We start from the raw sequence: 27,377 nt of genomic DNA, 5'->3' as shown, positions 1-27,377 counted from the left end.
GCGAGAGATTGAGCTTTGGACTGGAGGTAACCAAATCCTTTGTCGCCATGGCAACAAACAAAGGAGGAAGTTTACAAAGACATTCCCTGCCCACTTCTACCCAAGTCCAGGCCAGATTACCAACCTGTTCCAGGCAGAGAGCTAAGAGTCAGTTGTGCCATTAAGGCAGATTCACAACGGAGGAACAAATCTAAAAAGTCACTTTGAGACGATCTTCCATAGCAAGGTGAGAAGAACTTTTTCTCCCCGTTTTTTAAAAACAGTTTTATCATGAGATTTTACTCCAGTTAGTTTAGTAAACAGGACGATTAAATAAGAAATTCATGAGTGGAAAATTTGAGAATATCTAGGTAGAGATCTATGTTAAATCCTGCTCACTGTGTTTCAAGGTGTGAGAAACTCAACTAATCAATACATTTGCAGTGGTCTGAATGCCTTGCAAGCGGTAGGATTTGGAGTTTTATTTCCTGATATCTGGACGTCTCGCCTTGAACTGGATAACAGAAACACAACTCTACCACTGACTGTTCACTCTGCAATGTTGATGCTTTGTCTCCACAAATAACACAAGCTGAAGGAGTTCTGCTGTATGGTGGAGTTGCTAATGCTAACAATTAGCTTCTACTAGCCAAGACGTTCTTTGCCGTTTTCTGGACGCTAAACCAACAACAGCCTTCCCTGTCGTGAGTCAAGATGGGTGCGTCCATAAATGTTCAGACAGTGCGACATAGATCAGTCAGGCTTTTCTAAACCTAGAGATTCATCAGAAGCTGATGCAGGAGATGGGTGTAGGGGACGAGACTATTTTGATTTTCAGCCTGTATGAAACACTCAAGAGTGATGACTATAATCAGAAATAATTAAAAAATGTTTTTTAGCGTTCCACATCTATAAGCTCTTTTCCTAATTTATTTATAAATAAGTAAATGTTGAAACTGATATCTTTACAAATGTGATGCATTTTACCTACATATAAAGGCAATGTGTGTAACCTGGCTTCTAGATTTAAAAATACTTTCACGACTAACCAAAGGGTTCAAATGAAGGCAACTGAACTTCTTTGGTTTCTTGAAAGATATTTCGTTTCCAATCTGAGGAGCTTTGTCAATTCTAACTGCAATATGGGAGAGTCAAGCTTATAAACTGTGTCTGTCTATTGTTATTTAATGAGCAGAAACTACTCTGGGTACCCCTCTTCTCTACCCCCTGATGAGTCGTTGGCCTCTATTGAGAGGGAGTCATGTTGATTAGATGCAGGAAGGTGTGGCTTAGACCGAAACTGCTTAGGAATGAGATTTAAAGCTGCATTATAGGTACTGGAAAGGTGAAATCTGAGCCCCCCCCCTCCCCTATTTAGGTTTGTCACATTTGACATAAATAGCTTCCTTTACTCCTCTTTCAAACCAGCTATCTTCTCTGTCCAGAATTTGTACTTTGTCATCTTCAAACGTGTGTCCCTTGTCCTTCAGGTGAAATGGTCTCAATAGAGGCTAACAACAACTCATCAGGGGGTAGAGAAGAGGGGCACCCAGAGTAGTTTCTGCTTGTGAAAAAGCAACAGTCAGTTAAATCTTATAAGCTTGACTCTCCCAGAACTGACAAAGCTCCTCGGATGAGAGACTAAACATCTTCGAGTAACCAAAGTTCAGTCGTCTTCATTTGAACCTGTTTGAATTACCATGACCTGCTGAGAACCTTCACCAGCATACTTTCACGATAATTTTCAGTGTCTCCAGCCCATGTTTTGTTTCTCGACGCAGGATTTAATAGCAATGGAAACAACCTTGGCTCCTCTAGTTTGTTGTCTTCTGGTGCTGCTTTTTGCTGTGGTTCAGACCGAAAACCAGAAATTAACTACAACCATGGAAAAACCTGGATTAACGTCACCTTTATCCAACTCCACAGTCCTCGTAACTGTTTTGTTGAATTCTACTGTGGACACAAAAGAATATGCCAGCACAAAGCCAAACAATGATACTTACACAACACCAGCAATCAAAAACACAAGTCACCTTCAGTCTTCTCCTGTAGCGACCACCCCGTCTTCTCCAGTAGCGACCGCTCTGTCTTCTCCAGGAGCGACTGCCCCGTCTTTTCCAGGAGCGACTGCCCCGTCTTCTCCAGGAGCGACCGCCCCGTCTTCTCCAGGAGCGACCGCCCCATCTTCTCCAGGAGCGACCGCCCCGTCTTCTCCAGGAGCGACCGCCCCGTCTTCTCCAGGAGCGACCGCCCCGTCTTCTCCAGGAGCGACCGCCCCGTCTTCTCCAGGAGCGACCGCCCCGTCTTCTCCAGGAGCGACCGCCCCGTCTTCTCCAGGAGCGACTGCCCCGTCTTCTCCAGGAGCGACCGCCCCGTCTTCTCCAGGAGCGACCGCCCCGTCTTCTCCAGGAGCGATCGCCCCGTCTTCTCCAGAAGTGACCACCCCGTCATCTCCAGTAGCGACCGCCCCGTCTTCTCCAGGAGCGACCGCCCCATCTTCTCCAGTAGCGACCGCCCCGTCTTCTCCAGAAGCGACCACCCCGTTTTCTCCAGCGGCGACCGCCCCATCTTCTCCAGCGGCGACCGCCCCATCTTCTCCAGCGGCGACTGCCCCGTCTTCTCCAGCAGCGACCACTTTGTCTCCTCAGACAACACCAAGCATTCAAACTCCCACATTTCCAGAGACAACACACACAATCAATCCCACACCAGATACTTCATTAAGTTCAACTGAAAATTCACCTGAAACTGTCACATCAGACTCAGCAAGCAGAACCACAAAGGGTAAGCATCATGGACCTTGTTCTACCATGTTTGAGTTTGCCCCACCAGTGATTGTAGCTGTTTGCCTGTGCCAGGTTGGAGCCTTGATGTATCTGAACGGAACTTGACGATAATCTTCAGCGCTATGCTCGGAGTGTTTGTTTTCACATTAATTGGGATCACGTTACAGAAATGCAGACATAGACTCCAATACGTGCATCAGCCTCTTAATAACACAAGTGAAGCAGGTAAATGAGTTCGTCCATTGAGTATTGAGAGCAGAGTTTCTAGTGTCAAAGCATAAATATGCCGACTTTCTCTCCACAGATGGATTTGCGGTGGACGACGACACACTTGTGATTTCTGGAGGACTTTACGACGGCCATCCGATCTACGATAATGTCCCACCAGCTCCTTCAGAGCCATCCCAGTTTCGCCTGGAGTTCCTTCATTAGTAAATTTTTTGGTTCTACAAGCCTAAGTCTCAAATTTGATGCTTAAAGTCATGGAGAAAACAAAATTTAGAAGATTTCAAAGCTGTGCGATCTAACTGTAATAATAAAAAATACCTGCACTAGACAGCAAAACTGACTGAAAGAACAATCTTTATTAGTTTTAATGCTGCTTTGACTTTTAACACAGTCAGTTCAAGTACATCTAAATAAACTGTAACAGTCCTTCAAACAAAACCTTGTGTAAGTAATAATTTAAACATGTCCAGAAAGAAAAAAAGATTATGTTGACATGTATAAGGAAATTATTCCCAACATTAGGACAATACCAAACTTCTTGCATAAAAAAAGTGCGAATACAGCTAATAGTTTTAGCATAGCTTCTAACTGCTGTCTATAACTGTCAAGGATCCTTAGTGGCATAGACTTACATTTAACAACAATATAAGTTAGTCAATAAATAAATACATTTATGTCATGTTGACACGTGTAATGATGAGTTATTCCCAACAAACGCAGAATAACTCAACTTTTCTGACCAGATCTTAAAATCAAAGAAAGTGTATCTGCAGCTACTTTAAAGTGAAAACACCGTGTTCACCGTACTTCTACTTTTAGTTCTGTTAATAAATATAAATGTATTAGGAACAAAACATAACACTTAACACTTACAACTTTGAACTTGAGAAAAGTGAATTTAGTTTAATATAACTAAAGGCTACTCCTAACAATGGATTTGCAGATAGCTTAAAGCAGGCTGTGTGTCCAGTTAGTGTTAAGTCTAATTTAACATTGAATAACAAACTTACCACAAACAAATGCTAATATGAACCCTGAAATCCACTCATTAACAGCTGAGCGGCTGACTTATGAGAACGCCCGCTCTAAAAGCATTTTAACATTTTATACCACCACATTTTGATCTGCCAGTAAATTCCTCAAACAAAAAGCTATGCCTATCGAACATCATCACTGGTAATTCAACCAGAAATGTACAAATGACAAAAATAAATTTATGCAAATATCTTATCGCTCGTCATCTTCTTCTTCTTCTTGTCGTGGCCCATCACAGCAGTCCAACCAGCGTCTCGGATTCGTTTAATTGCAGCCACCTTTGAGGAGTTCCCAGGTGATTTAGGACCGTCTGGGCGCTGAAACTGAAAACAAAAACAAAATTCTAACCTTCCCATTTGCCATCAAATGACATAAATCTACAACACTGAGACATAATCATTAGGTCTGAACGATCTATCATTTCTGGACCAAAATTGCGATTTTCAATCATTCACTGCCAGCCGTTTTCTGATCAGTAAGGCCCTTCACTGCCAGCGTTTTTCAGCGTTTCCAGTTTTTTTAAGAGTCACAGAACGTTGCGCTCTACGTGTTGAATCTTGATTTGAAGAAAATCACGAATTGAACTGAAATCAATTTCTCCTAGAAAAATCACAATTCAATCTTTTCCTAAAATCGTTCAGCCCTAATAATCATCATACCTGTGTGCAGATGTTACGTTTACATTGCAGTAGGGTTGTCACGGTGTAACCTCACGGTTATTGTGACCAAAATTATCAAGGTTTTCTGTATTATCGCAGTATTTTTTTAAACGTGTTACATTTTCAGACAACTAAATAAACCCTGTATTTCAGGAAAATATTGTCCTCAGTTTGTGTCTAAATTTTGCCTAAAATTTGTTATTTTGTGATTATGTTGTTTGTTTGTTTACATTTTCCCCCTTTAGTCTTTAAAATACCAATATTTGCCCATAACTTCTTATTTTTTGTCTGTTTGATGTCATCATTTAAAAATATTAGATCAGATGATACTCAGTACTCAAGTAGCCTTCTAATCAGATACTTTTTTACCCTTACTTGAGTAATAAACCCTATATCAGGAAAATATTGTTCTATGTTTGTGTCCTTCCAGTGAGCTTTGCAGATTTGGGAAAATGTCACCAGGCAGTAATCATTGTTAAATTCATAATTATTCTCGGAGAGAGGCCAACTCTTATCTGCCCCTGGGAGCCCCATAATGCATAGCGTAATTTCAATATGGGGGTGTCCGCGACACGGTTTATATGCAGGTAGCGGCGCTGTGGCTGCTTTATATAGCGACTCGTTGCATTCTCCCTCAAAACCCAAATCCTCGGAACACGCATTTTAGCTAAAACGCTAATGTTAGCTTGCCTTGCGTTGACTGCAGAGTTGTGGGTGATGGTCACGCAGATGTGTCATGAGATTTGAAGCGTTGCTGCCTTTCACAGACACTTTTTCTGCACGTGCTGCAAACAGGATAGCCGTCTTCTATCAACTGTCCCTCGGCATTCTTCAAATATCCAAAAAATGCCCGTACTTCCGACTTTGTCTTCTTTGAGGGATTATAAATGTCCTGAGCACTGCCGTCTCCTCCTTTGGCCATTATTTCAGCTTTAGCTTCAAGAAAGTTTTGGTTGTAAACAACAAAATGCGCATGTGCCGCCGGCAACTTCAGCAGATGATACGGTGGCTGGTAAGGGTCACCGCACTTACGGTAATCCACCGAGATAATATATTTTTTAAAAAACAAGACAGTTATTATTATTGTCAACTTTTTTACTGGGATTTACCGCTACACCGGTTACCGTGACAACCCTACATTGTAGAACAGAAAGATTTTTTGCTGGTCTTTCAAAGCAGGTCTATCAGAACAAAAACAAATGACTACATTTTACAGTTATGCAATTTTTCTCAAATTAGAAATTGAAAACTTGTTAAAACTCATATTGGCACACATTAAAAACAGCCCTCACCATAAGATCGATGTGATCAGAGCTGTCAGACCTGGGCTCAAGTTCCAGAAAGCTTCTCTCCCACTGTCCTGCCTTCTGAGTTAAGGGGGGAGTCCTTATTCTGTAGGACTGTGAGACAATTCACATAATAAACTTCAGGAGAAGGCTAGAATGTTATTGTTCATTGCTTAAAATGTCAGAATGATGCAGTATATTACTTTGATCTTTGATGTTCCACAGATACTCCTAGTCTGACTTCCTGGGGGTTTCATATCTTTGCTGAGAATGTGCTGTAAGTTTAAACTCAAAGTCAGTCAGATCTACTAGAGAAGCAATACGTGCATGCTGATTAACTCAGGCCAGCTAACATGAGCTAAACAGATACAACCCACAGCTAACTAGGGCTGGACATCGTTTAATTCAGAACGATTCTGATTCCAATTGCAATTCCTCGTTTCGATTCCAGTTCCTATCATTCCCGTTTCCGATTCTTTCAAGACATGACATGCTTTACATGAGCCAGCTAACCACAGGTCCTGCTTGGTGAAATAATCTTAACTTCAACATGAATTTTATTTTATGACCAATAACATCTCCTTCATTTAGACAGAAACATGTTTTGGAGAAAAAAAGAACAAGACTTGCAGGACAATCAGTGTGTTTGTCTCTGACCACAACCAAATTCTGGAAGAAAACTCTGGGATGAGAGGCTAAATGTCTCCAACATATCCAGAAACGTCCAGCTGTTTTCAGCTAAAACTCTCAGGATGATCATGTCCAGGATGACTGAGAACTACACCTCCATGCTGCAGCAGCATTCAGTCAGAACAGAAAGTGAAACTTAAATGTAGATGCTGGCAGTAACAATCTAACAGATTTTAAACATTTAAACTCTCAACAGAAATAGTTCAGAAAGGTAAATAAAATTTTCATAACTGTGTGATTTATTTTTATTATTTATTGTGGCAGAAGCTGGTGTGGTCCACCACAGAGAAAGCTTTTCTATTGTTCAGCCTTCTGACGGTCCCCAACACTCACACGAGCGGCTGCGTCTGACTGCTTACGCTTCGTGCGTTTTTATTTCTGAAGTGAGACAAACTCACCTCACACGTCCACCCTAACACGAACCCAACCCTAACGTCTTTAAAGCTTCTATTAAATCCACCGTATTGACGTATTTTAACAAGTTTTCTCTATGCCGCATTTTTCGCTGCAGGAGTTAAAGTTTACATCACGGACTGAAAGTTCGGCAGAGGCTTTTGTTTATATGTGGCCGCCGCGCCGGGTGGGGAGGGAGGGGGGACTCGGTACTGCACACAGACAGCTGGTGTGATCAGCTCTGAAAAGCGTTGATCACAATTTGCAGATCACGTTTATTTTTCATGGAGGTCGGCCACGGATTCCTCCTCAGGTCAGCATTCTAGGAATCGAAATAGAAAAATATGAACGATTCCGGGAAAAATGAACAGTTGGAACCGGTTCCAATCGATGCTCGATGCCCAACCCTACAGCTAACCCTACCTTTTTGGTTTGTGGTGTTCTCATTGGTGTTGCAGTTGGGTTTGTGGCAGACACCTATAAAATAAAAATATTACTGTGACATGTCGTATTTGTTCGCTGTTGTCGGACCCTTCCTTTTGACATGAAAATTATTGGTTGGGCTGTTATTTAAACTTTCAACACTTGTCACTCTTACTACACAACTTAAAATAAAACCTCATAATTTGATTTAAAGACATTTCCATCTCGATCCAACTGACTTTCTGAAAAACACACAGTTGCTTATTGTTAATACTCTTTGTGAATAAAAACTTACATCTTTGTGAAATGCAGGACTCTGGTAGGTGCTGCAGGAGGGAGTTTTCCTGATCTTGGAGAAGTCAAACCTGCGAGCTTGTAAAAAGCTATTTTGAGGAGTATCGGGATTTTTCTTCAGCTCATCGTTTAATGCAGGTGGCTAAAATGAAAAACATCTTATTGAAAACCTGATGAGAGGTCCTATGATTGTTGTGAAACGTTATGCTGAATTTACCTGCTTATCCTTTGCTTGTGATGCAGGGCTGATTGATGCAGTAGTTACCAGTCTCTTCAAATCAGCCACTTCTTTCTGCAGCATTTCCTAAAACAATGTTTAAAAGGTTTATGAGGAAGCAGACTCTACAACATCGCCTTCTTAAAATAAATGCTGTTGGAAAAAACATATACATGAGTAGACACCTTCTCAGTTTTCTCTGTCTCCAACTGTTTTCTCAACTTGTCATTTTCACTCTTCTCTTTTGACATGCTCAAATCCTGGAGAAATGAAAGTAGAGCAAATATGTTCAACAATGTGCTTATTTTTCAGATGTTAATTAAAATAACCATACCAAAGATTTTGCACGGGATGTTGCCTCAATCTCTTTCTTCTTGTTTTCTCTGAGCTCTGCATCCTTCTCTTCTACCATACGATCATACTGGCTCTAGAAGTATTTTGCATCAGATTGTTTTGCATAAAAAAATTAAAAAATAAATAGAACTAATTGATATGACCTACTTTATGCTTTCCCATCAGTGCAACCATCTCTGCTATCTTCTGCTGACATTTGAGTTCTGCATCTTTCTTAAGCCCAACAGCCTCTTCTGCTGTTACTCTGAGCTTTTGTACCTGCAACACAAAAGGTGTTTATTTGATGATAAAATCAAATAAACTAAGAAGAATTTTTATATTTCATAATAACCTCTTTTTCAAGTTCTCCCTCAGAGACTGATTTGGACTCAAGATCCTTCAGCATCTTCTGATGATCTTCCTCTCTGAGCTTCTGAAGGCTCTGTGACTCCTCTTTAATCTTGTTGATCTAATCATAAATTTAACACAAACTATTCATTGTCAAACTGTTTAACAGATTTTATTGAAAATGAGATCATCTACAAAACATAATGAAAAATTCGGTTTCCCTACCATCACTTCAAGCTGACTGGATTTAGATGTTTCCTTTGACAGTTGTCCCTGAAGCACTTTATTCTGAAAATAAACATAAAAACATAAACATTTGCTAATCTAATTCTTATGCAGTACATCTGTTTTTATAGCCAAAACCTTTTTCTTCCAGTCCTCCAGGACTTGAAATTTCTTTTCAAAATTCTTCCTGAGGTTGCAAAGCTAAAACACAAAAAAATATTTCTAAATTTGACAGGAAAATGTTTGATAGTTGAGAGAATTTTGGATTTTAAGAGTTTGTTCTGTCACCTTTGTTTCAGCAGCTTTGATCTTTCTCTCTTTTTCTGTGATTTCATCTTGCAGATACTCACACTGTTTGCAGAAAGCACAAAAATGTCATTTCAGATTTTCCATCTTCATTATATCGTTTACATGGTTAAACATTATTTACCTTTTCTTCGATTTGTTTCTGGACAACCTCTACTTCTTGACATTTTCCCTGTACTTTGGTTTTAATCATATTTATTTCTTGTCTATTAAAAGAGAAAATATGAGTGTGTAATCTAAAATTTAAGCATCATCTAATTGTTTTAATCCTTGTAAACACAAACTAACCTTAAGCTCTTGTTCTCTTCTTCCAGTTTTTTTATCTCTTTTTTGAGTTTGACTGCATTCTCCTCTCTCAGCTGAATCAAAACAGGTTTTAAACTTTATCAGTCACACGGTGATGGACATAACCAATGCTACTTATTTTTGGGCACAATCCAGACCTTTTTGTTTGCCTTAACTGAATTGAATTCTGACACTCTTCTCTCTAAATCCTGTTGAATGGCCATCTTCTCAGATTCCAGCTTTTCAAAGTTTATCAGAAGCTCTTCATACTTCACTCTGACATTGCAATTAACATTTTACATTATTACAACATTAATTTCTAAATAGATTCGGATCATAGAAAGGCTGAACTTACTCATGCTGCAAGATGTCTTTCTTTAACTGCTCTATCTGGAAAGTACAATCTTTACTGTTCTCTTTTTCTTCTTCGAGCTCCTGTACTTTGATCTGGATGTGTGAACACAAAAAGTGGAAATTTAGGATTGTAACATAGAATGTATTTCAAGGGAGAAAATAAACTACCCAGAAGAGCTTCCTTTTAACAAGGGATTGCCAAGTAAGATTTAAATTTAGTAAAACCTCAGAAACAGTGAACTTCTCCTTTAAATCTTCTTTTTGCTTTTCAGCTGTTTCATGAAGCTTCTTCAGTAGATCATTTTCAGCTGACACTTTCTCGTTTTCCTTCTGAATCAGTAGAAAGAAACTGTCAGGCATGTTTTATTTATCTATGATAGCATAAACTACATTCTGGTTGAAATATGTGAAAGGATCACCTTAAACATCTCAAGTTCGTTGGTGTTTTTCGAAAGTTCGGCTACAAATTCCTTGACTCTGATCTCAAGTGCATCAATCTTACTTTTCAAAGACTCGATGGTTTTTGATTTCTTGTCCTATAAACAGCAGCATTTATATTTACCGTTTTGTTGGCTGCAGTCATTAGGCGGCGGTTGATGGTAATGACTACAAAAAAATTCAGATAAATCTTACCAGTTCATCTTCAACGATTTTGATCAGATCATCTTTTTTTGCCACTTGCACCATGAACGCTTCTGTTGATAGAGAAACATTGGCAAGGGTGGGTGAGATAAAGAGTATGTCACCCTGAGTAAAGCTTACCCAACAGTTTGTTTTTCTTTTCGAGATCATCGACAGCTGTTGTTAATTTAGCTTCAAGGTCTCTGGCCCTTCAAACGAGTAAAAACAACAATTACACAAAGAAATTTAAATGATTTCTGGAGCATGTACTTGATGTTAAGTTTTTTCTACCTTTGTTTCTCTAAAGCTAGGGAAGCCTTCAGCTCCTGGAGAACTGATTCAAACTTCTCCAGCTTTTCTGCTTGTTGAACTTTTTCTCCACTGAGCTCCTGAATGCTGAAATCTTTACTTTGGATAATTTCTTCATACTCCCTTCTACTTTTTTCCAGGGCTGCAGATGTAGCTTCCTTTATTTATTTTTTATTTTTTTGGAAAAGTGTTGATGTTTCAGTCACAGCAGACAGAAATGCAGCTTCACTTCATACAGAACCTGGGTTTTTATTATACTCACCCGAATTTCTTCACAGCACTGTTCAGCAGTTCCCAGTTTTTGGACAAGAGATTCTTTTTCACTTTTCAAGCTTCTGAGAAGTTCAACCTGTTCATCTGTAAAGGCAGAAAACATGCAATGTAATGAAAATGTTTACAGTTATATTAAGAGCTATAACCACACATGGTCAAGAGTTTGTCAAAGCAAAGCTTGTTCACTTTTTCCTTGACCAAAATGTTTCATTTGTCTCATAAAGACATCAGAACATTTACAAGTCTGAGATCACATTGTAGTCATGATCCTACTTGTTGAGTTTTTCAGTTGCTTGCAGTAATTCTCAGTTTTGCTGAGATCAGACAGGACTTTCTGTAGGTCTTCCTCCTTGTCGTTAAGTTTTGACTGAAGCTTTGTGATCTATGAATGTAATTCAGATTTTTAGCTTGTTTGATTTAGAGCATTTAGAAAGAAATGTAACGTAAAGTTAGGGCTGCTCGATTATGGTAAAAATGAAGATCACAATTATTTAAAGTAAGTCCCATAGTCATTATCACACACTGGTGAATCTCATCTCCACATTTGACCTATCCCTGAGGGGGGCGGTGAGCTGCAGCTGTGCTTGGGAAACATCTGGTGGTTTAACCCTCCAATCCAACCCCTTAACCCTCTGGAGGCAGGCATTGCATATTGCAATGTTAAAACCTACCTACCTGGTTACTCCACATACTTATTTCATGAGCATTTTTAACTCAGAAGTACCCCTGAAGGACTTAGTTGTTCATCCTTTTATCAAAACTTATTTTGAGCCTGAGGGTTAAAGCTGAGTGTCAAGCAGGGAGGCATTGGGTCCCATTGTTAGTCTTTGGTATGACCCGGATTTTAACCCAGACCTCAGTCTCCAGGTGTACGCTATACCATTGAGCCACTGATAATTTCAATACTGTTAACAAAAGTGAGATATTAAGTGAAAACATGTGTAATATAAAAATAGAAATGTATAGACTCCTATGTTGTAGTGAACCTTCACAACCTGCTGCATAATAATTACGTAGTCTTGTCAGCGGTGCCATAGGGGAGTGTGTACAGCAGCACGATGTTGCTCAGATAGATGAACTATATTTATGTACCAGCCTGAGAAACTGGAGGTATGGCGTAAGAACGCATGAAGACAGTCAAATGCATGTCTCACGCTCACAGCCCTGATAAAATATAAATTCACTTCAGAAATGGTTTGCTGAATATTGAATTAATTTTGCTTGTAAAACAGCTGGTTTTGTGAGAGAGGGAGATCCACTGAGAAAGGTTTATAATTGGTCAGTAGATGTAACGTGACCATGCTGCACGTGTGCATCATTCCCTTTCCCAATGACTAGAAGAATGGTCCAGAGCGCAGCTGGGTGTTTTACATTGACAAATGTCTACAGAAAGAAGCTAAGGGTTACCAGAAATGTTGCTGGGTTTGTGGTTTTAGGAAGAAAAGGTCATGAAGGGGGTCTGAAAAGTTGTTACATATAGCGACAAAGTTGCTAAGTTGTGTGGGAGGTGAGCTCAATTTGCATCTTGGAGAAAATTGGGAGAGGGGAGCAAATAATCGGCTCATAGTTTTCACAATCGTTCAAAACCCAGATCGTAAATGAGATTAAAATTCTATTAATCGAGCAGCCTAACTTTAAATCTTATTAAAAAAACAGCAAAAATCTTTTTATTACTAACCTCCTCGTCCTTCATCGTGTTTTCCTGTTGATATTTCTCTTTCAGATCTACAAACCCCAGCAAACTTTGTTTGACTGAAAAAAAAATACCACTAATCTTTACTTTCTGAAGAAAATAAAATATATATATATAGTTTTAACTAAAAATAACACTTAAGTTACAGCAATACTTTTAGTTTGTTTCTGGATGTAATTACCCTTTTGCATCTCTTGTTGATCAGCTTCTACTTGAACATGAAGGCTTTGAAAGGCTGTGGTTAGTTTCTAAAAGATAAAATCACTTACAAGCTAAGGGTCAAAAGTTACAGCCAAAAAATATGTTGAGCAAAATACTTTCTATAAAATAAAATACATTTTCTCCTGTATTGTACATTTAGTAGTTTTACCTGAACACATTCGCTGTTTTCCACAAAGAGCTTATGTGTTTCCTCTCTTTCAGATTTAACTATAAAACCAACATACAAAAACAGTAACATATCGAAATCTATATGTTTGATGGAAAATAAATATAGTATGGATGTTTGAATGATTTTTTGTTACATGAATGCATTTTCTCTGCAGACCGCTGAAAGGTTTTCTTGAGAATGTCACACAGGTTCCTTGTTGCATCATTTCTGAGTTTAAAGAAAATAATTTTGCTGTTATTTAAAACAAATTACAGTGTGTGTGTGTGCATACAGCTTTTACACATAAAAACATGAGTTCAGGGGTTTGAAATTTGACATACTTGATTCTGAGGTCCTCATTGTCACTAATCTGCTCTTCTAGCTTGGTGCTAAGACTTTCATTGCCAAACTGCAAGAATAAAACATTTCATGTCAGCAGTGTGCATTTAAAGTAAATCTATCTATATAAATATTCCATGCTTCTTGAGTACACACTTGCAATTCCTGAATGGCTTTGCGTTGAGTTTCAATTGTTCTTTTGTTTTCTTGTAGTTTTCTTTCTTTCTGGGTTGTGTCAGTATCCACTTTGACCTTCCAAAACTTTATCTTGTCTACCTCATCAAACAGCTTGGAATAAAGCTCACCAGGGCTGCATTTGGTCTGGGGAATATTCACAATGCTAGGAAGAGAGCTGACACACTTACAAATAAACAATGTCTAGGCCAAGAAGGTATCTATTCATGCTATACATTGTTACAAACAAAAAACATTACCACTTCCTTTTCCAACGGTGCCACGTGTTTCACCTGGGAAACGTCTTTACAAAAGAATTGATCATTAGCCTATAACACCAAGTATGACACTTGAACAAATTTAAATGTAGTAAAATCAAAATACCTTGTCTGGCTGGCTTACATGGTTGAACTAAATGTAACGGAGGCATGCTCGGTGCTTTGCACTTATTGTAACTCTAGTGAGAGAAAAAAAAAAAGAAATCAAACTTAGCATATTATATAGCTGTACTGTCTTTAAACATAAATAATAAATAAATAATAATTCTAGAAGTACTAATAATTAAAAAAAGATAAAGAAAAACATATTATATCATTAAAGACAACTATAAGTTCAGTCAGCTGTAAAACAAATGGTAAATGGCCTGTATTTGATATAGTGCCTTCTAGAGTCCTGGAACCCCCCAAGGCGTTTTACAACACAGTCAGTCAATCACACACACACACACACACACACACACACACACACACACACACACACACACACACACACACACACACACACACACACACACACACACACACACACACACCCTGGTGGTGATGAGCTACACTATATATATATTTGCAAATGTCAATATACATACATAAAATAACTTACCTTCTGCACAGCACTCAGGGAATCACTAGAGTTCCCAATTGTTTCTTGTGGTGGAACAACGTTAGTCTGGCCGTTATACATCCTCGAAGGGATCACGAGCTTGAATTTAAAACCCCGGTCTCCTTCCATCTTAAAAAAATAAATAAATAAAATCGACGTTGTTAGCGAAATGTTCACGGTTACTCACCAAGGCAACATGGTGTCTTAAACCAACGACATGTTTTAAAAAAAACTTTTAAAAAAAATCACGTATTAATCCGTGAAGACCAAACAAAGGTGAAGACGATGTGGTTAGCTTAATGTTAGCTTGAATTTCCCGGGCTAGCATAAAAGTTTAACCCATTTGAAATTATTTTATTACTCGTTTACTTTTTGCATTTTAGGTCAAAGTTGGTCCAAACAAATGAGAAACAGTTAGCAGTACATGACCTTGTAGTTTGGAGACGTGAAAACAGACAATATGTCGTTTAATTTGTGTTAAAATTACCTGCTTTCTCCTAACAGCTCCAACGAAATGAGAAAGGAGCGCGTGCACACTGAACGGTTCGGTTCACTTCTATCAAGCGTCGTTACGTTATTTTCTGGAAGGGACACACGGCGCAAGTGAGCCACACCAGGCTTTCAAGATAGCGCCACCTGGCGGTAGTTTACTTTGGCAGCTATTAATCATAGACATGAATGCGTGTCTGGCTATTAATACTCAAACTGTAGTGTGATTGCTCATTTTGGCCAACTTGATCTATCCTGTAGTTGCTGTTTTGTGCCAGTCTTTGTTTTGTGGACTAATACCTCTAGAGTAGGCTTTATGAATCCACTCGTATTAGTAACTGGAGTCTGCTGTCTTAAATATCAATAATAAAATAACAACAACAACAACAACAACAACAACAATATAATAATAATAATAATAATATAATACACTCTTTATTCTATCACTCTCAGTAACAAAAAGCACTTTCCAAAGTGTTTTGTAAATTTCATTCCAGTTATTTTTTTATTATTAACCAACCACAAAAAGCTTAACAAGAACTTTTAATACTTAATGAAAAACACTAGCTTGAGAGCAAAATAGTTTAAAAACCTGTAAATGATGGTGTCTTAGTTGCACATACACACATGAGGTGCTGCTGTCAGAAGAAAGCTGCATCTAGAGATCCCTACTGAGCAACACTTTTCCAGCTGAAATGCTTATTTCAGTTAATCTCTTCATAAGTATTCAGTCATTTACTGTGTAAAATATGCTTGATAACTTCTATTTTACATAAGATCCAAAAAGGGAACACTTTAATACCATTTTTGGTTTTGGACACACACTGGAAGCAAGCATCGGTCCAGTGGGGTCATTGCTAAAAGAAACAAAAATGCTCTCAAACATTTTTAAAAAACAGTAAAATTTCATTATTGATCATCTCTGGATCAGAGGATGGGTCTAGGAGGTCCCAGGATCAGAAGATCTTAGCACTCTGGCATGATGGAGTTTTTATCTGCTTACCCACTTGGTCAGTCATTTGTCACAAGTTCCTCTGTTTGTACTTGTTTGTCATTCAGTTTCCTGTTTTTACAACTTTAGCATTAGGTACATTACATTTATAATAATAATGTTTCATCAGCACGTAGGATTACAATATTTCATATGCTGTTTTTGTTTTTCCTTGTAAAATAAAAACACTGAACACATTTGTTAGATGGTGTTTTATTATCTCTTTAAGTTCCATATATACAGAAAATAGTAGTCAGTGTTCCACATATTTATAATGCTAACATGCATAAAGCTAGCCATATAATCACAACAATTAGGAAATGTTTGAAAGTGAAATAGAGATTCTGTCTAAATAAGTTTTCAGATATAAAGTTATGAGCATGCATTAAAGTTTTTGCAGACTTAAAAAAATGCACAACGCTGTGAGTTTCACTTGGAAGTAAAGCCAAATGCACACAGATAGATGCCTGGTTTCCAAAATATAAAGCTCTTTATAACAAAATAACTGCTGGTATTTAAAGTTTAAAATACAGAATGCAACAGGAGCATAACGTTTGAAGATTTAGTAACACTCTCTGACTTGAAAGACACACTTGCCCAAGAGAAAGCAATAGATATTGTTCTCATTGCAAAGAAGAGGTATTTTATGTTGATTTTTATTAGAATTTAAAGGGATTTCATAAGTATGGAAATGTTTAACAAGTGTATGGTTTCAGTAGCTTCTGAAACAGCACAACGTGAAGGTAGAGCACAGCAGCAAATATCTCTGAAAAGCTTTTGTTTGCATCAAAAAGTACAGCGACATGATGCAGGCCACTAGACCGAGTCTTCTGTGTTCTTGACTTCTGCCCCTTCTCTGTTGGAAGTTGGTTCTCTAACTGTCATCCTGGCCACCCTCTCTTCCTCCTTTTTCTCCTTGTCTACCAGCCGATAGTTGATTCCCATCGCTACAAACAAGAACACGCTGGAAACGATGAGGACGATCCCACAGCCCTGATACGTGTATTTGTAATCGTGGTAGATGTCTTTGAACTTTCCTGCAAAAACAAAAATAGTCATCATACATGGATGTTTACACAATGTTAGGATTCAGTCAATTCTTCTGGTGGATTGTATACTCACCAAGCAATGGCGGTCCTAACAGCACAGGGGCACACTCCATAATGGTGACCAGACCTACAGCACTTGAAAAACGCTGGGATCCAACGAGATCCATCAAGGTCTCAAACAACACTGCGCTCAGCCAACCAAAAGCAAAGCCAAAGAAGATGGAATAAATAACAAAACCTTTGTAGTCAACAGACAATGGGGCCAGAACATGGCAGACCCCATTATACAAGACAGAAGCAGCAAAGTAGTACTGTATTCTTGGTCGGACCCACTTTGTGTTGGCCACAATGCCCATTGAGGGCCGAGCAACCATGTCAACAATGGCTAGCACAGACAGCAAAAAAGCTGCCTTCTCTTTAGGTATATCTTTACTCTTAGCGTAGTTGGAGAGGAACACCAGTGGAGCAAAAAGACCAAACAGCATGACGACATTGCCCATTATGTAGAGCAAAAATCCACGATGCTTAAACAGAGAGAGGTCAATGAAGCTGTTAATGGTTTGCATTACGGTCCTCCTTTCACTGGTCCTTTCTGCAGGTTTGGGTTTGGGTCCTATTGGTCTCATGAGGGAACCAGCAACACAGCAGTTCAGGAGCAGGCCGCCCAGGATCAGAAAGCTTCCTCTCCAGCCAAACTGATCAAAGAACCAAGTGTTGAGTGGAGCCAGAGTACAGAGAAAAACAGGACTACCAGCCATGGCAATCCCATTAGCTATGGGTCGCTTCTTGTAGAAATACTTTCCAATCATGGTGAGGGCAGGGTTGAGGTTAAAGGCCAATCCCAACCCTTTAAAAATATATAAACATGGAAATGTGAGAACACTTGATTCAAACATGATACATTTTTAAAAGGAAAAAAGATACACACCTCCCAACACACCAATGCATAAGTAGAGTGCTTCCACAGAGTTGCAAAAAGAGGCAGAAACAAAACCGATTCCAGACAGGCATCCTCCCGCCATCATGACAGGACGACTCCCATACTTGTTAACCATGATGCTGCTGATAGGACCTGAAGGTTGCACAAAACAATGCCCAAAAAGTCACTCAAAGCTGTGCAGATCTCTAGATGTCCACCAGGGGTCACTAGTGCTACATATTTCATTTGGCAAATTCTAACAAGTTCTTCAATCGTTTGTGCCGGTGCTGCACTGCTGTAGATGGGTTCTCATGCCATTAATAATGCTATCTGTCAGAGGAACAACAAACACGGGAATTAAATAATCTTTTTTATTTTGTGATTCACACAACCTGACAGATTCTTCTTTAAAAGGAAACTGATAGAAATAATCGTTGGACATATATCCCAGCTCAGGACAGAAGGTGGGGGTTATTTGGTGGCGGTAATGGTGGTGGTGGTGGTGGTGGGGGGGGGGGGGTAAAATAACCTAACTCCCCATCCCCCACGCTACTTTTGCTACCTGATGCAGTATTTATGGATAAATGGGGATTGGTAAATCAACTGGTTAGAATGAATGGATTCAATGCCAGTTCAGGAAAATCACTATGACTTGCAGGCAAATATCCAAAATGCTTGTAAAATTCAGGCAGCAAAACACCAGGCCAATCGAAAACTTATAACCATCAGCCTAAATGAGTATGAGGATGCACACGGAAGACACTTCTGCCTCGCTGCCAAATCCCTGCAGTTCCCAATGAGCCTAAATGGAAACTGACAGTTTTTGTTTAGAGGTTGTCCAGACTCATTTGCCAGCACGGTGCAAGACAAAGGGTTTTTAAATTGTAATGCAGGCAGTCTCCACGCAAACAATGAGTTCTTTCCTTCCACTTTGCAGTGAGGTTTGCTTAGGATACAAAGGTTGGAGACAAACAAATGTAGAATATTATGAATGTATTGAATCAAAAATTGAGGGAGTACAGAGGTAGGCAACACTGCTGTTAATGAACTTCTCCCGCTGATGTGCTGAGAATGTTTAACATGCGGATGGAATGGGGCTCAGCTGTTGTCTAAAATCCTTGTTGTATTCATAGTTTGTGTACTGAGCAAAATTAGCTTGCATATGTGTATTTGCTGTTGAATATTTACATTATCAGTGTTGCACCTGAACATGTACAGATGGGAGACAAATTAAAGAGGGGCTGAGAAGTGTTGCCAAAGCAGATGCCGCAAGTGTTGATTTTATGAATCTGGAGCTTCAAATTACAACGATACTCTTGTCGTTTTAATCTCCTGACTTTAAAGGCTGCAGCAAGTGATTCCAGCTATTTTCATATTAACCAAACCATTGAGGACCCCTTCATGCCCTGCAGGACACACTTCCGGTCAGGATCTTTTATGAGTGGACGGAGGTGATCTCCTAGTACAACTTTGTATTGATTTGTTGAGGCTACTCTCTGAGAAGACAGCTTAAGGTGGTTCCTGTGGTCACCTGTGTGTGCACTGAAACCACAACAGGTGTAACCTGTTAGGAAATGTTCCGATCTCGCTTCAGCCAGCCACACATACTTGGATCCGTGAATTGGTTAAAGTGTTAGATAGAAGCCTGGACACAAATCTTTCTGTGCAGCTCAATAGCTACTAAGGTGTCGGTTCACAGCAACGTGTCATGGAAATGAGTTGCTGAACAATAAGCAGCATTGATTGCTTTAAGCATTTAAACATCGCACGTCTGTTGTACAGTAATGAGGCTTTAACCCGATGAGGTGCTTTATTTGTTTTTGGCATGTAGTGCAGCAAATATAATTAGCATTTTTAAGCTTGTTTTCATTCAGCACCAAAAACAATACAATAGATAGATTCTCTAAAAGGAGACTGTTGTTGCAGTTTAATCTAGTCTTTTTATTAAATATCAAATCTTGTACCGCTTTCAGTTTCTTATAAAGTAAGTGTTTTGATTCAAGTGCAGAAGGTCACGTAAGTTAACGGGGGCTTTGAGGCTCACAGCAGAACTCTGCCGGCTGCTACAGCACGGGCGTCAATCTCCATTTTGGAAGAGTGCCATCGAGCCAGGAGCTGAAACATAGAAGCTGAACATCACAAAGTCACCTTCAAGAAAGTACAAATGGTTTTCCACACCAAAGAAGAATCATTCCAAAATCCAGCTAAACGTTCAGGCCATGATGGTCTTGATCCAAATGGGATCCCAGACAAGCCCCCATTTATGTTACAACCCCAAACTGTGTTGTTAAAAAGTGAAGGAGGGGGTAACATAAGAAACATGATTATGGGTTAAAATGGGTGTCATTGTCATAAAAATGTTCTAGAAACAAGCGAGCAAACAGATGGGGAGCATTACTGAAATAATGCCTAACTCATTCAAATTCATCAAACTTAGAGTTAAAACCATTAAAGTTAAAACTCATCAAATCAAAGGTGTTCAAGCCAAAATCTGAGGCCTGGAGGACAGCAGAACCCCCAAACTACTGCCTCCCAGACTGCTGAAGGCACAGCCTTTTTTATCCCAGGTGTGGGTCATCAGAGGGATTCAGCTCAGCAGTGCTCCTCACCAGCCTGGAGGGTAGGAGGAGGAGGGGCGGTGTTTGGCTGATCACCGGGGCTGGATGAACCTGGCTCCTGCATTTGAAGAGGCCAGGCTGGTGGCCATAACATTGTGTATGCACATGAATGGAGGCGTAACAACACCTGACTCGTCAGAAGTTTCTGACATCACCCAAAGTCTCATCAGCAGTCAACCCGACTGGCTGGAGAGTGGTGGTCCTCCACTCTCAAAGGGGAAAACAATCAGTGGGTGTGTAAAGCTAAAACTCCTTTCTGAGGCAGATATTGTTGCAACAGTGTTTCAATGGAGCAGTTACAGCATCGCCCCTCTCATTAGGACACGTGAGGTTTAATTTTTTATGCTCCACAAGTGTGAGATTCTGTGGCCTCCGTGTACAAATCAAGGATAAGAGGCTTTTCTGTATTTTAGGGGAAAAAGCAGAAAAGATTGATTTTTAACTGAACACCAGCAGGAATAAATGTTTCACCGTCATATTGAAGCTAGAAATTGATTCGATCTACAAAACTTCCTGTAGAGCTAAAAGTCAAGTGTTAACATAGCCACATGTGTCTGCTTGCAGTTTGGGTTCCTGCTCACCTCCGCCGTACATGACTGCTAACATGATGGAGGAGATCCAGGACACCTGGCTGCTGCTCGCGTTGAAAATCACCTCAATTTCCTTGAAGAAGACAGTGATAGACTTGGCACTTGCATAGGAGAAGCCAATAGAGATGAAGGCCCCAACCACCACCATCCATCCCCATCCACCCTCAGGTGGGGTGTAGCCTTGGGGACCACCAAGGGCAACCGGCATTTTTCCTCAGTTGTGAAAACCTGTTTGGGGAGAAAAAGATCATATCAAACAAATAAACAGCAACCAGAAAGGGGTTGGTTGGTTGGTTGGTTGGTTGGGGGGGGGGTCCTGTACCAAAATCGGTACAGTTTATTTATTTTAATTTTTCCAGGGCCAAGGAAATGTAGGTGTTGTTGCATTCCTGAGACGATGAGTGTAAATTCACGTGATGTTCAGTCTTTTTCTGACTCCGTGGTGTTTTATACTTTGGAATAAATAAAAATAAACATTTACCTGCTGTGTAAAAAGTACATGAGAACTTCTGCCTAAAAGCACTTCTCCATTAATCTCTCCGCCGTCTGACCAGACAGACCAAACTTGCATTCCAACTCCAGGGTTTTGCTTATTGTACCAAACAAAATCACCATGAAGCTCAGAAAAATGGTTTCTCCTTGCACCCCTGCTTTGCTGAGATTTCAGGAGAAAGGAACATGATCTTTCAAAAGAAATCTCTTCACTTAGTCAATAATAACAGAGTTTAAGATGAGGGGCACCGTTTCTGGAGCCGCTTTGCACTGAATTGCACTCCACGTGTGTTCTCCAAACCCCCTGCCACCAATCTCCCACAGTCTCACTTTAGAGGTAATGAATAAGAATCTGTCTGCAGAGTCAAACTGCTTACTGTATTGTTTACACAGGACAGACTATCTAGAGAGAACATCGATCAGACCATGAAAACACGCTGAATTCACACTGCTCTATCGCCCAGGGCTGCGCTCCAGAGCGGGTGATAATATAGTGTTTTTCAGTCGAGGGGGACTTGATTTGGTTGATGAATTGGTTTATTGCTCTGAAAACTTATTGGATAAGCCCAGTTGTGTGCAGCAAGTAGTGAATATTTAATGTATAAAATAACTTTTGTTATTGAACTGGGGTTTTAGCTGCTGCTGTGCAGCTGTAAATGTGCCTCCTCTGTTGTTCTACAGACACATTAAGTAGGTGTAGAGAAATAAGAACTCAGAGTATTTCCTTTATTTCTTTATTATAGTTCACTTAGAATAATTTAGTTACCACTTGGGTAAAAGCAATGCAATTTGCATATATATTACATATGAAGATAGCATATTTTTGAATGAAGTAGTTGACTGTGTAAGATTGTATGAGCATTTTCAGATGCTTGTTGTAGTTCAAAATGTTCATTTGTGGAAAATACATGTTTTATGTTCTGTGTGGTTCTTGTGCTTGTTTTAGAGTAACACTAAAATGTTTTTTTTTTACTTTGCACTAGAGCTTTAACATTGATCTCAGTGATTGTTGAGTTGGAAACTTTAAAGGTTGAATATGGAATAATTAAACAAAAATCTATATTCTTAATATGTGCAGAGGGAAGGTACTGTACCTAATTTAAAAGCTTTATTTTAATAAAAAAGAATAAAATATTTATTTTGACTGGCACAACACTGGGTTAATGTTTACATCTACCAGCCAATAGAGGGCACCATTGTGGGTTGTCAAACAGTCCGCTGAGCACAGCGAGGCTGGCCCTGTGGAAAATGGTGGACTCGGCAAGTCAATTCAATTCAATTCAATTCAAGTTTATTTATATAGCGCCAAATCACGACAAGAGTCGTCTCAAGGCACTTCACATAATAAACATTCCAATTCAGGAAAGTTCATTAGGCCAATCAGAAATAATTTTTCCTGTATAAGGAGCAGCTGCTTCTGAGCCCAGAAGACTTCAATAATCTCCTCAGAAGAGGAGCGACCATAAAAGACCTAAACCAGACTTTAGTTTAGAGTTTTGGTGAAGCCTATAACAGATGGACCCAAATAAAAATTTTCACGTATAGGCAGCAAACCTGGTATCCCGATATCTGGAAACCTTGTTCTATTGTTGCAACTACAACCTCCACACACTAGATGTCGCTGTGGTGTTTGTGTTCCATATAAACTTTTCACAGTTTTGTGGAGGAAGGTAGGGGGACCTCTTTACTTGCATTACAGCTGTTATGCTAACAGTTTGCTTTTTCAGTTTGTTGATCATCAATAAAAAGCACAAGAAGAAGAAATAGATAAAGTTTGCTTTTTCTGTTGGCATCATGACAGAGTAATGTCTTCGGAGTCAAAGCAAAGAGCTAACCCCAAACAGCCATCCCTGTCTTTGGGGTTAGCTAACCCTCACCCCAAACAATGAAACAGGCAGAGGTGTGACCAAGTCACTGCTTTGCAAGTCACAAGTAAGTCACAACTCTTTCCAGTCAAGTCTCAAGTCAAGTCCAAGTCAAAGACAACCAAGTCCAAGTCGAGTCCAAAGTCAATGATGTGGAAGCCCAAGTCAAGTCCAAGTCCTTAACTTAGAATTTTTAAGTCATATTCAAGTCATCGGTACAACTTCAATTTAATGACGATGATAATAAATAAATTCCAGAAATAAAGCTTCTTAAAGCTTCATTTATTTGCTCAAACAAGCAGAAAGTGCAACTGAAACTGATTATAAACAAAGTGCTGCAGCATTTAACCGTACAAGATCAAACCCAGAACAAAGAATGATTTATGATTTTTGTCCATGTCATGCCACTTTTGTGCTAAAACATCAAATATGCTCAAGTCATCATCAAGTCAACAGATGCAAGTCGATTAAAGTCGCAAGTCATTGGCCTACAAGTCTGAGTCAAGTTGTAAGTCTTTATAGATTTTATCAAGTCAAGTCAGAAGCCATTAAAATAATGACTCGAGTCTGACTCGAGTCCAAGTCATGCGACTCGAGTTCACACCTCTGGAAACAGGACTTCCTCTTGGTGAGAACTTGCCGTTTCTGTGGATTCATTCCTAATGTGTGAACGTGTAGTGGTGTCACACATTCACTATTGTCCTCACCTTTGATAAACACAAGATTTATACAATCTGGCCTTTTCTCCACTGCTTCCAACGTTCTTCAAAAACTGCACACATAAAAACAAGTAATATAACATCAGTGTGAAACTTAGGATGCTTCTAAGAATAAAATGTCTTGCATGGTAACAAAAAACACATTTGCCAACATTTGGTTGCTTGGCTCAAAGTAAGAGATCAAAGTCTCACGCAATTCAGGAAAAAAAAACGATGAAATTGATTCAGTTAAGCAAAGCAAAAGAATGGAGTAAGAAGACAAATGGGCAGAGAGGCATGAAACCTCTCTGGGTTGTGAGGGTCTAAATAAAGTACTCAAAGTGGCAGCCTGAAAGTGCTACTTGACAACACGCATGCCAGCAGAAGGCAGGGTTAGCTGAGCACAGGACGCAAACAGAAGTGGACCCAGTCCCTGGAGCTGGAATGTACAAACAAACATTTAAAAATGTTGCCCTACAACACAAACTTATGGAACATTTCATGTTTATTATTGTGTTTAGAAGCTGAGCTGGGGGGTAATTTTGAGAAATTTGAAGCTTTCCTGTACTAGACAGCAGTCTGTCTTAGATAAAGAGGGAAGATTCATGGCCTTGAAGCCCAGTCAGCTCATAAATTCTACTACCTGAAGAAAAAAATACAATCAAAAGTTTCACAATGACTCAAGCAAACATTCTGCAGCATCACGTTTGCCTGAGAGCTTTATTTAACCAAAGAATGAACGTGTTTCAACACTGTCTGGGGCTTTTGTAACACAGACTTTGTGCAACACTGTGTGACAAAACAAATTGTGTTATCCAGTCAGTCCTTACAGAAAACCTGATGTCAAAGTGATGCAATGTAAAAATCCACAGTGTAGCGTTTACAATGAATTTTTTACAGTGTGAGCAGCTTAGGATGGTGAAAGTTTACTGTTCTAGTGGTCGTGTTCTGAAAGGCGTCAGTCACAAAGCCTCTTTCTACAGAGACTGCAGTGATTGTTGCAGGTAACACACCAGTACTCTAATCTATCTTTCTACACGCTCACTGAAAATAAACAATAATATCTAAAACAAAGACCATTTGAAGCAGGGGGTGACAAAATGTTTCAAGGTGAGGGCCAAAGTCATGAAGCCCCCACAGGCCACGTAAAAAGGTGATTTTTTTATTTTCACTCAAAAAGGCCTAAAATAAAATATTGGTAACAATCCAAACTTTAAGAAAAAGTTCTAGAAATGCAACTGAGGCCGGCACAAACTAATTCCAATGGCCACAAATGACCCCAGAACCACACATTGGACTCACCTGCTTTATAGAGATAACTCAGATTTCTTTAAAAGTGGTTAGATGTGCCGTGGTTGTTGAAAATGATCATCTCACCCACGTTTGATAGGTCTTGTATGGAAGCGTAGAGATGCCACCCATGCAAAAATAAAATTTGCGCAAAATCACGTACAATAAAAATTTCACATTCATACAATATGAATCCTTTATTGTATGAACATGATACTTAAATTGTACAAACAAGAAAATAATATTGTTAGAACAATAAAGTTAAGCTGTTATAATGCGATATTGCTTCTATTTTATTTTGCGGGGGTGGCAGTTCTATGCTTCCGTACACGCTACAAATTGTGTGTATTTGCAGCACTCAAGAGTGATTTTGTGCAGCTTCCAGCTGCACTTCTAGAATGAAAAAAATTTTTATCTAGCATTTTGTTTATGTAGGTTTTTGCTTTCTAACAATTTTAGGTTCAGATTTCTAAAAATATGCAAATTGTGGACCTATTCTTTTTTTTTTAAAGACTGTTTCTTCTTCTATTTGAGGAGTAACCATTGGGGGTATAAATCACCATGAAATCACTTTAGGATTTTTTAAATATAACTGAATAACTTTATGATTTTGTCTCTTGATCTGCAAAGTTTGGACACTCCTGCTCTAGAGGAGAATTTTTTATGAGCTAATAATTGATCCCAGTGGGACCAAAGTGAGTTTCTGCCTTTTAAAAGAACTTTGAGTGCTTAAATCAATTCATTTCCATCTTACACATTAACAGTTTCATTGTTTTTGTACGTTACACAAACATTCGGGCAGAAATAAAAAATTATTCTGCATATGCAAATATCTATGCAGTTATAAAGTGTTGGTAAACATAAACAACTATGATATTTTATAGACTAGAATAGCTTTTTTTAATGGAAGTTAAGCAACCCCTGCTGAATAGCTATTAGGTCTTGGTGTAACCAATCTATGTTTCTCTAAACCGAGGCTGCTGAAATAGCTAAAATTCTACAACATATGTGATTTTACTTCATTTTAGAAGTTCTCTAACTAAATTAAAGCTAGAAAAAGTCACGAAAACAGGGGCTCACCTAATTTTGAACAGCACGTGTTTACTTACCAGATTAATCTCCTGCTCTTTTAGTTAAAATGTGATTTTATTCTCCCTGCAGCAATACTCGGGGCCTTTTCTGACCTTAACTTTCTGACATCAAACTTAATGAATTTATGTTTTATAGATGAAAACAAGACAGTTAATGTTTGCGCAGAAAACTCACAATCTAACATAATTTACATTGTGCTCTGAAAAATGCCAAACTGTTAAACACTGATTACATGAATGTGATGTGTTGAGCATCTTACCTTGAAGAGGGACGAATGAGCTCTGCAGATTAGCTCTTGAAGACACGCTAATGCAAAGCAGACATGATCAAAAGTGACTGAGTGGATTTGAATATGGATACAAAAAAAATTACAAATCACTACGTATGTTTGACAGAGATGCTGGGAGGGATCTGTGGTTCTCTAGCGACGATGACAGTTCTGAGGCTGCTGCAGGCACACAAGCTTCAGCTCGCATCAGTTTCCAGTGAATAAAGTAAAGTTGGGTCTTCTCAGATCAAACGGCGTGTTGATCTGGACACTATGGTGCTAAACTGTTGGGTCAGTGGAGTTCTTATTGGCCGTGGGAAACGTACTGCCATGCCCCTTCACAAAGCTTTCCCCACCCCTCTGTCATGTGCCTTGTTCAAACACAAGAGAAGATTAGAGTGCCTTCTTAGATCTTGTTTTTGTTTTTCATTCGAACTGATTTATTACTGATATTCAATTGCATGTTGCAGCTACAGAGAAAACGCTTTTTAAAAAAAATCCCTGAACAACATTGTTT

General features: G+C 39.2%; 3 protein-coding genes across 5 annotated transcripts; 1 reads left to right on the top strand and 2 right to left on the bottom strand.

Moving 5' to 3' along the window:
* Positions 1-19: 19 nt before the first annotated feature.
* Positions 20-16,176, top strand: si:ch211-105j21.9 (proteoglycan 4). Its single transcript, XM_015958654.3, has 4 exons — positions 20-226; positions 1,761-2,763; positions 2,838-2,990; positions 3,070-16,176. The coding sequence occupies exons 2-4, from the start codon at positions 1,773-1,775 to the stop codon at positions 3,195-3,197; spliced, it is 1,272 nt and encodes a 423-aa protein (XP_015814140.3). The 5' UTR covers positions 20-226; positions 1,761-1,772; the 3' UTR covers positions 3,198-16,176.
* Positions 3,331-15,151, bottom strand: sycp1 (synaptonemal complex protein 1). 2 transcript variants are annotated; one of them, XM_015958649.3, is made up of 34 exons: positions 14,987-15,149; positions 14,500-14,628; positions 14,005-14,077; positions 13,881-13,924; positions 13,603-13,767; positions 13,449-13,516; positions 13,262-13,335; positions 13,108-13,166; positions 12,919-12,985; positions 12,723-12,796; positions 11,318-11,426; positions 11,034-11,128; positions 10,754-10,929; positions 10,604-10,671; positions 10,475-10,536; positions 10,261-10,377; positions 10,067-10,171; positions 9,843-9,934; positions 9,646-9,763; positions 9,491-9,561; positions 9,327-9,408; positions 9,185-9,247; positions 9,035-9,097; positions 8,897-8,959; positions 8,676-8,792; positions 8,492-8,602; positions 8,325-8,417; positions 8,176-8,250; positions 7,991-8,077; positions 7,775-7,915; positions 7,480-7,533; positions 6,177-6,248; positions 5,980-6,087; positions 3,331-4,351 (listed from the first exon to the last, which is right to left on the bottom strand). In XM_015958649.3, exons 2-34 carry the CDS (start codon positions 14,626-14,628, stop codon positions 4,208-4,210), a joined length of 3,039 nt encoding a protein of 1,012 aa, XP_015814135.3. In that variant the 5' UTR covers positions 14,987-15,149; the 3' UTR covers positions 3,331-4,207. The 2 variants fall into 2 exon arrangements, with proteins under 2 accessions (XP_015814135.3, XP_015814136.3); XM_015958650.3 differs by lacking the exon at positions 7,480-7,533 and having other exon boundaries at positions 14,987-15,151.
* slc16a1a (solute carrier family 16 member 1a) lies at positions 16,177-27,377 on the bottom strand. 2 transcript variants are annotated; one of them, XM_015958653.3, is made up of 6 exons: positions 26,852-27,377; positions 24,220-24,284; positions 21,147-21,383; positions 17,957-18,100; positions 17,102-17,875; positions 16,177-17,016 (listed from the first exon to the last, which is right to left on the bottom strand). In XM_015958653.3, the coding sequence occupies exons 3-6, from the start codon at positions 21,361-21,363 to the stop codon at positions 16,796-16,798; spliced, it is 1,356 nt and encodes a 451-aa protein (XP_015814139.1). In that variant the 5' UTR covers positions 21,364-21,383; positions 24,220-24,284; positions 26,852-27,377; the 3' UTR covers positions 16,177-16,795. The 2 variants fall into 2 exon arrangements, with proteins under 2 accessions (XP_015814139.1, XP_015814138.1); XM_015958652.3 differs by lacking the exon at positions 24,220-24,284.

The sequence above is a fragment of the Nothobranchius furzeri genome, chromosome 3, assembly GCF_043380555.1.
Source record: "Nothobranchius furzeri strain GRZ-AD chromosome 3, NfurGRZ-RIMD1, whole genome shotgun sequence".
Lineage (NCBI taxonomy): Eukaryota > Metazoa > Chordata > Actinopteri > Cyprinodontiformes > Nothobranchiidae > Nothobranchius > Nothobranchius furzeri.
This window is presented reverse-complemented; position numbering and strand designations above follow the sequence as displayed.